General features: G+C 38.5%; 1 protein-coding gene across 1 annotated transcript in view; it reads right to left on the bottom strand.

Annotated features, from left to right (window-relative positions):
• Nucleotides 1-3,771: 3,771 nt before the first annotated feature.
• The window catches only part of LOC107713610 (pterin-4-alpha-carbinolamine dehydratase 2-like), a 14,108-nt gene continuing 8,060 nt past the window's right edge, over nt 3,772-9,819 (bottom strand). The window contains exons 3-4 of the mRNA XM_016519178.1: nt 4,667-4,747; nt 3,772-4,079 (exon numbers count right to left, since the gene is read on the bottom strand). Of these exons, the coding sequence (XP_016374664.1) occupies nt 3,984-4,079; nt 4,667-4,747 (177 nt within the window). The 3' untranslated portion in view covers nt 3,772-3,983. The remainder of the gene's footprint in view (nt 4,080-4,666; nt 4,748-9,819) is intronic.

The raw sequence follows: 9,819 nt of genomic DNA on the forward strand, positions 1-9,819 counted from the left end.
TTTCACAGTGAATTTGTAGGCCTGAAGGGAGAGAGACTGTAATTTGTGCATTGGAGTCTTTCATGCATTCCAGTCACTGTACTGTAGAGTCACTCAATGGTCTGTCTCTAGCACAAAGGACCTCCCTAGAAGGTAGAAATGGAGGGAATCCAGGGCCCATGTATTGGCCAAACACTTCTTCTAGAGCAGGGGGGTCAAACTCAGTTCCTAGAGGGCCAGAGCCCTGCAGAGTTTAGTCCCAATCCTGCTCCAACACACACACCATGTAGTTTTCAAATAAGCCTGAAGGACTTGATTAGTTGGATCAGGTGTGTTTAATTTGGGTTGAATCTAAACTCTGCAGGGCTCCGGGCCTCCAGGAATTGAGTTTGACACCCCTGTTCTAGAGTATCAGGTCTCTCAGGGAAATCCGGCTCAGGAATGCCAGCGATCTGTAATCTCCTTCTATTTCCTGCAGTAGCACAGCCCTCAATCCGACTCCAGAGGCATCTGTCTGCAGGAAGAACAGTTGCAGTTGTTTTGAGCTAAGCAGCACAAAGTCGATGCAAAATCTGAGTGCGCCATCCTTTCGGGGACTAGCACAATGAGACTACACCCTTCACTGATGAATGGTTCAATGACTCATTCAAAGGGTTGGGGTTACCTCCCTACGGATGAATTCATGTAGCACCAGGTTAGTAAATCTAGGTTTCTCCGAATAAGCTCTATGTCCAGCAACTGTTTGCCTGGTCTCCTTGAGGTTGCTCTAGATGGGAAACATCCAGGACTTGTTGTGATCAACAAGTTTGGAAGTACTGCTCTGTTGGTTTATCCTCCTTACCAATAGCACAAAGAGTGATGTACTTACTGGCTCGGTCCTGAGGTGGACTTCTTTCAGCAAGTTAATATGGCAGTTTTGCTCATTCTTACCCCACTCCAGCATGGAGATCTTGCAGGTGATGCTGCCAGTCATTCACAATACTTTAGGTTCTATGCCAACAAAACAACTTGCTTTCATTTGTGGTCAGCAACAGTAGAACTTGGCAATAAGGATCCCTCCCTGGCACTCATATCACACCAGGTTTCCTGAAAGTGCTGAGCCCCTGGGCTAGTGATGTAATTTCTTCCAGAAGGTCTGTCTTTTGGACCACACTGCATGTACCATTCTTAGGCCCCTCCAACAGTTCTTTTAGCAGGTCCAGAGGTCCTCTTACCTGCTGACCATACAACAAAGCAACTTGAGAGAATCCCATGGAGGCCTTTTCACCTTTTGGTGAGCAACCACTAGGTAAAGCAGGAGTGGGCAACTCTGGCCCTCGAGGTCCACTGTCCTGCAGAGTTTAGCTCCAACCATGATCAAACAGGCAATCCTACATGTAGGTTTCTAGTAACCCTGAATCCTGATCTTGATTATCTTGTTTAGGTGTTTGATTAGAATTGGAGCTAAACTCTGCAAGAAAGTGGATCTTGAGTGCCAGAGCTGCCCATCCCTGAGGTAACATAGCCACTGGTGCCAGTCAGAACTTTGCACAGCATGCTATTCAGGGTTTGGTTTAAACATTCAGCCAAGCCATCAGTCTGGGGATTGTAAGGTGTGGTTGTAATGCAAAATAATAGCGGACATTCAATCCTAGTTTCTTAAAAAAAAAATTCTCCCAAGCCAGTAGACAGTGTAGTTTGCCAAAATTGGAAAAAGTAAAAAAAACAACATCTATAGATGGAGCCCCAGGTTACACACGCCTATTGAGTCATCATCTGCCAATGACAATTAGGTGGTGTTTAACAGTCAAAGTTTTCCTGAAGGTTTGTCCTGACAAGCTGTTTCGAACCACCAAAACAAACTCAAAATCACCTTCCTTTTGGCTGGATTTCATTCAAAATCAAGTCATACCTGTTTATTATTCAATTTCACTTTAAGTATATTGGGGCCTGGACAGTGGTGTTGAATTTCTTCCATTTGTACAATCTGCCTGGTAGATTGGTGGATCCTAAACTCTTTTGAAATAGTTTTGAAACCATTTCCAGTCTGATAAACATCAACTTTTCTTCAGAGTTTCTCAAAAAAATCTTTTGACTGAGGCATGGCAAACCCTCAATAACCTGTGCGGTGCTCCCTGCAAATATATGGATGCTCTGGGTCAGCTCTGAGGACGAAGCCAGTATGTTATTGGAGGACCTGGACCACAGAAGGAACAGTTTGTTCATCACAAAGGCCTACTGGTGACAGGAGAGAGAGAGAGACCAATTCGATTGGGGTTGAAATTTAACCCAGTAAAATTAATTCAAATGGAAGGACATGATGTAGGAGTTGCTTTGGCCTTGTTATCTTGATTCACAGATATTTGATTGCTCTGGCTAGTCCCCAAACACCACAACATTTGACTTCTAGCAGCGGGCAAGAAACACTATTCTTGCGAATGCCAAACTACAATTCCTGAAGATGATGTTTTCTACTGCTAACTCCACCTAGCTCTGTTTTTCCACAACATCCAAGGTTTGTGTAAAGTGTTGGTGCAGTAGTTTTCAGTAAAGAGTGAGTTAATTAGATTGGCCATTAGTAATGCAACAAAGCAGAGCTCAACTTAACCTACGTTCTGTCAGCTCACTGAGGTGCACATCAATATGATAGGAAGGCATCCTTACTGCGTTTTAAAGGAAACATATTGTACATTCAGACTCTTTCTTGTCCCAAGAAATTATGAAAATGTGTTGTCATCTTGTGTAGCCTAAGTAAGTGTGGTACAGTCAACATGCTGCATGCTTAGAAATGGAATGAAAGGGAAATATGTGTCTGTACAAGTTTCCTGCTGACATTTCAGAGTACTCTGGGGTTTTATCATCAGCTCTCATTACAAATTAAATGTATGGACTTTGGTATACAAATTACTTTATGACGTCACTACTGACGAATAACCTGATTAAAAAAAAAAAAAAAAAAAAGTATTGTAAAAAAAAATTTCTTGCATTGCCGGGTTATTGATTTGCATATAAACTGGTAAAAAGGGTTATTTTAGTAAGCTGATTTTTGGTAGTTATCAGTATATAACCATATTGCATGTAAACATGCTCAGCAGGGGACACATGGGGGGGGGGGATATCGTTAGTCTTTGAATCCCTGATGTCAGCCCCGCTGTAATTTGGAGCGATTAGCCAAGCCCAGGCCTGGTTCTACGGGGGTGTTAGAGGAAGTTAAATACCCTCAAATGAAAGCAAAAGCAATTGAAGATCTGACAAAATTTGGAGAATGTCAAAAGTTACTATTTACAACATGTTTTTGCAGTGTTGAGCAATGTAGCCAATCAAAGACATTTCTGATGATTTCATGAACGCAATGGTCAATCAGAGGCGTTTACATTGGTCAGAATTCACTCACTGCTGAAAACGCCAGAGTTTTTGTTTAATGCAGTTTTGCACACTTGCGAATCATCTCATAAGAAAGTGCAGACGTGATGTAAATAAGAGATTCATTGCGCAGTTTTGAGAGCATCGCCATTCAAATCAGCAGCAAGAGTCAAAGCTAGTCCACAGTTTAGTAAACTTTCTTGACTGTGCTGTACTGACTGCTTTGATGCAGTGCAATAAAGACATTGCTTTGATACTTATATCCGTAAAGAATTGTTTGAGAAATACATTTTTGTGCATTTCTTTTCATTCAGGGAGGTTTACCAGCTCACTGCACAAAGCAATTATCATACATTTATTTCTATATTTATGAGTTTGGAGTAAGATGAATTCTATTAACATTATACATTTTTAATGCACATATTTTCATATGTAAATATGCACCTGAACAAATGATTTGAAATTGTATCAGATATTTAATGAATATGACATGGATCCACACTCACAGTATTCCATCATCTGTTTGATATGCATTTACCATAATCATGTAGATCTGATCAACAAGAGTGATTTTAAACACACACCTATGTGAATTAACTTCTTTTACAATGCAAAAGATTTGAAATATTGAAAATGAATGTACAATCCAGAAGGAAGAGCTGCTACAGGGACAGAGCCACCTTATCAATGAATTTGGCCAGTCGAATGTCCTTCTTTGACAGTCCTCCACAGTCATGTGTTGATAAAGTGATCTGGACCTGAAAGACAGGTAGAAATTCAGTCATGATCAACAGCTAGCTTTCGATATATCCACACCTTTACAGATCACTAGGGGTGTTCCTCAGGGCTCTGTTTTGGGGCCTCTATTTTTTATTAAACATGTTGACTTTATCATTATGAATGCTAGTTTTAATTTTTATGCTGATGACACAGTGGTGTCCGCTATCTGTGTGTTGTGGGACTGCAATAGTGAGTATTGAGAACAGCCCAAGTTTGTCCTGTATTGCAGCCACTTTAATAAAGACAGAATTGTTGTCGGCCTACCGCACAGTAAGCTGATTTACAAAACCACTACTGCTTATTTCACAAAGAAAATTTCCACTACAGATCATCAGGATTATTTCCTAGCGCTCGCTCCACTTTCCTCACTCGGCCTGACATGAAATGTGAGCTAGTGCACTACGTAGTGCGATTGTTTGCTATGCTAACGCGACACTTTCAAAGGCCTGATGTGTGTGGCCTCTCATGTACTTTAAACACAGTGTATTCATGTTAAACATTTGGAAAAACATTATAAACTGCTGCTCAAGAGTGAGAAATATGTGGCTGGGTTTGAAGTTATTACCTTGTTATAAACATTGAACCACTCCGGATGATGGTTCATCTTCTCTGCTTGCAGAGCCACTCGACACATGAAGCCGAACGCCTGAGGAAAAGAAAACAGACGCAGCGCTGGAAGATCACTGGATTCACTCATCTAGCGCACAGTTTAAGCACCACAGTTTTACACCAGACAGGTTCTCCTTGATTATTAGCTGATCAACACCGAAATAATGCCTGGTGCTGCTCACGTGCTCGTCAAAAAATTCATTTAAATGAAATTAATGTACTATATGTTTAATTTGGTAATGTTTTTTTTAATTAATATTTTGTATTTTTAGTGGTATATTTTATAATACTAAAGTATTCTTATGGATTAGTTATGATTTATTCATTACCTGTTAACCACTTTTTGAGCATAGACCTGAAAATGAAATTTCCAACTTAAACTGTAAACATAAATCTTGAATGAGCACAGGCTTAAGTTTGGTCTCTTTTAAAGAAGACACTTGGCAGATTTTTGCTGAAGTGAAAAAAAAAAAAAGATATAGATGTTAGGTTATATAGGCAAGATATAGGTTTATAGATGTTTAAGTTTATTGTTGTGAAAAATGCACAGAAATACTATTTTTTAAATTTTATATGAAAAATATAGGTAACACTTTACTTAAAACTTTTATGTATAGTGTGTTAATAAAGGTATTTATAATATATGTTGTAATGCATTAGATATTTTCATAAATAATTATAAAAGTTAAAATGCATTATAATGTTTGAAGGTTTGTTTGTCATGTGTTTTAATGCATTATAATTTCTAAAAGTCTAATAGATAAGTATTATAATGTATTATAACTGTGGTTACAATTATTCATGAAATATTACAAAACCTTATAAAGTGCATTGCAAGGCATAATCCATGCATTAAAACTGCTTTAATAATTATAAAGTTATATGAAAAAGCTTTAAGTAAAGTATTACCGAAATATTTTCCAAAACATGTTTCACTCTAAAACTGCTTGAAAGTCAAAGGCATAAATCTAAACAAGTTGTGTTCCACATTTGGTAAAAACAAGGAGCTTTCAGAGAGGTTTTGTTTGGACGCAGTACCAAACGTTTCCACTAGATGAAATTCGCTTCCCATTTGTTTCCAATGTGGTCACTTTTACAGAGAACAACACAAGTGTGACTATTTTTTTCAGGACCATTGACCTTTTCGAATCACGTCCATTATTTATTTTGTGTGTGTTTGTTTGTGTGTTCACATAGCAAGTGCCAAAACCTTTACCATGTTTTGTACCATTCCAATAAAGTAAAAAAAAAAACGTTTCTGGTCAAAATTGACTGAACAGTACCCGAGGGTTAAAAAGCTGAACATTACATTAACTCAAATACACAGGCCAGTCACTCTGAATGCCAATTTTTTTAAAGGAATATATTTTTAATAACTTAACATACATGGTTAAATGCAATAACACACTGTAATAGGACATTCTGTTCATATTTAACAGAGGAATGGATTGCAGTTTTGGCAAAGTGAATAGAGATGTTCTGTAGAGTCCATGACAGCAATTGTTTCAGTTTATAACAATTCACATAGGAAGTCTCAATCTAAATAGTGAGAGTATGCGAGCTCATGTTTAGCTGAGATTGGAGGATGACCGAGTTTCGGCGTCCTCCAATCAGAGGTCAGATCTCGCTCGAGCTAAACCGCCTGTGAGAATAAAACGCACTGGCTATTTCAGAGCAATTTCCCAATGCAATCTCAATTAAGCCTTTAAATACTTCCTTAGCTAATTAAGTCAACTGAACCGCCATTGTACACAAGCCTTCGCAGACAAATCTGTGGGCTTGGCCAAACTCTCTCATAATGAAACAGGAGTAGTTTAAAAAAAAAAAAAAGAGGGAGGAGGAAATTACGAGTGTCGTATGTTGTAAGTAATTTGGGGAACACATGATGCAACACAATTGGCTATTTTATCAAACCAGCTATCAAGCAAACCGTCCTGTTATCCATTTAAAGTGATTGACAAAATCCTGCAACTCGACTCCATCGGCAATTTAAACACACGGTCTGCTTTTGCTCAGCTTTCATTAGGAATATTGGCCATTATTCAATAGCAGGGCATGTTAACGATCGCCAAAACATTTCCTTCTTGGCCTTTCGTTTCTGTCAGGCAAAAAACAAAACAAGTCAGTATATGACAACCAAATAAGCTTTCATTATTGAACTGGTCCGATTCGATCTGACTTGAGCTCTGAATATCAGTGCTAAACGAAATCAAACAGCTTGTGTTGTGCCACATTAACCCTCGGGCCCTCTTCGGTCATTTTTGACAGAAAAATGTTATATTTTGAAATTTTAAAAATCTTAGCTTCATCGGAATGGGATGACACTTGGTGACGTTTGTCACATTAGCAATATGAACACACAAAAAAATCATGGACATGATTCGGGTATGTTAAAAGGTAAAAAAAAACAAGTCACACTTGACTTCTTCGCGGTTAAAACAGGAAATGAATGTGAAATACGAAAAAAAATTCATTTCTGTTCTGAAGTTTTATTAATATTTATTGAATTACATTGAATAAAATATCAATTAATTACAAAATGTTTGTATAAAGTGTTGTATAAAGTAAATTGTTAGATTTTTTAATTATCAAATACTGAGTAACAAAAATGCTTTATATGTGTTCCCTTTCTAACAAGATTTTAATGTTTGACTGTAATCATGATGTAAAACCTGATACTTATCTAACCAAAAATATCTAAACCCTAACAAAAAGTAGTCTTTTAGAATGTCTAGATATATATCTAAATGCAAAACCTAAAAAAAATGAAGAAATTATGTCTAAAAAACAACGAGAATCCAAAAGCCTATATATATCTATATAGGGCGCTAATACAAGAGGTTACGCAGCATTACACAAGTTTTTATTTTTAATGCCTCCAGATGGCCCAATTCTCACGTCAAAAAATGGATTTTAAATGCCTTCACTCTATTTTAATGTGAAATATTGCATTTATTAAAAAAAAAGTAAATAAATAAATAAAAAATATATGAATTCTAATGGAGAAAATAGCTAATTAAAATTGTATAAGTATTGCATAGTACCATAAAATTCCCTCAAAATCATAAATAATAAAAAAAAAAAACATTATTGAACAAAAATATATTACATTTTCCTGAAAAAAAAAAAAGTTAAATTTCAAGGCTTCGGTCACTTTTGACCGCGAAAGAGGCAAGTGTGACTCCTAAACGAAGAGGACCAGAGGGTTAAATACGCAAACGGACTCGGCCTCTAATAGGCACTGAAGAGGTCAAGGACGGAGTGCTCGTGGTCTTTTGTTTGCTCTGTATTGTGTGCAGCCATCGCCTTCGCTCTGTCAGGAGCGGGTAATTAGTCTTGACATGTTACAGGCCCTCATCTGGAATAATCAGAACCACCGCCGCACGTTTCCCCGCACGCCACTTTAGGGGCATTTTCTGTTATTAAGGCATGATTGTCATAAAACACTGGATGAGCCCATGTGGACGCCGGGGTGGCTTTCGAACACATGTGCTGCCATTTACAGATCAGCTTTCTCGAGCGCAGTACCGGGCTCACGCTCACCGGCCTAAACGCACACAGATTGGGCTACGGAGGCTGCGTCAGGCTGCCAACGTCTCGCTCGAAGCGTGATCACTGCGTCAGACGCTTCATAGCATAATGAGCGTGATTACGGCTCTTGTCAGGGGCCCCGGCCCTCCTGATGCCAATCAGCTTGATATAACTCTCTCCTGAATAATACTGCACTGACACTCAGATTCTGATTCAACATCAATGGTTGCTTTTGTTTGAGGACCCAAATTTTACTGTGGCCACCAAAATCATTTAGTCAAAAGGGTCTGTCCTCTCTTTGAAAAACTGATGCATCTATTGATTTTGCAGTCCAGCGATGCACCATAGAACTAGAGCGCTCTTATGTCTTTGATGGGTGACTGCAACGGCTCTGATAGACTGGAATAAGGATTGGAACACAATACTCTAAATGTAAATGTCTTGAATTATTAACACTTCAGTGTTTGAAAACACAATTCTTCATTACTTTTTGTCACAAACTCTAGAGCATGGCAATAACTGTTACTGTATCTTCTGATCACACTGCAAAAATGATGTTTTTCCGCAGTATTTTTGTCTTGTTTTCCAGTGCAAACGTCTAAAGATCATTCACTTGAGAAGCAAAACGACATCAGATATGAAGTCTTCTTTTATAAGGATCATGATGAAAATGAAGTGAGTGAAAATGAAATATCTGCCAACCGATTGCAAATTAATTGTGGTTTTCATTCCCCATGGACAGATGTTTCTTCTTTAAACAAAAACTCACTTGATTTTGATCAAATTCTCAGAAAACCAGACTCTGTATGTTCATTGTGCATCTGCAGTAAATGTATCTTGATTTAAGGATGTTTAGATATTTGTTCTGGAAAACAAGAGAAACCAGTGTCCTTCATCTGCGCCGTCTAGAGTCCAGGGAACAGGCAGGAGATGAAGGACGCCGAAAACTAACTACATGCAAAAGAGAGAACGAGAACGACTGAGATGTGCAAATGGAAAAACGTGAGGTCACTATTACAAGGAGAGGCAAACAAAGTGAACAAAAGACAGCGTGAAAGAGAAACAGAGGGACTGATGGGATAGTTAGTGGTTTTCTGAGGCACATGAAACATTTTAACCAATCTGATTGTTTGTGAAAGAAATCATTTTGATCAAAACTTCAATTGCTGCCAAGAACAGCTCTGCTGTGGCTCACGGTAATACAGACTGACATATACAGAGAGAGAGAGAGAGAGAGAGAGAGAGAGAGAGAAACACAGAGAGCATGCTTCACAAGTGTATATCAGGGGCGTTTCCTCCGAGGAGGCAAGGTAGGCAGTGTCTCCTCTCCTCAAAAGTGGATGAGAAAATAATCAATATTACAAAAATAAAACAACGCAAATATGACTAAATATGACATTAAAAGTCTAAAAGTCACTCGTTTATATAAAGTAACACTGTCCAACAGCGACACCCGCAGGTAAAGTTACAGCGGAGGCTTGCCTCCCCTTGGCCCATTGACTTTCTACAGAGACCCCAAAGCATGCCGTGACTTTTCTGGAGGCTCATTAAAATGAATGGGGGAAAGTCACGTGGGAG

The sequence above is a fragment of the Sinocyclocheilus rhinocerous genome, unplaced genomic scaffold, assembly GCF_001515625.1.
Source record: "Sinocyclocheilus rhinocerous isolate Xijiao unplaced genomic scaffold, SAMN03320098_v1.1 scaffold599, whole genome shotgun sequence".
In the NCBI taxonomy this organism is placed as follows: domain Eukaryota; kingdom Metazoa; phylum Chordata; class Actinopteri; order Cypriniformes; family Cyprinidae; genus Sinocyclocheilus; species Sinocyclocheilus rhinocerous.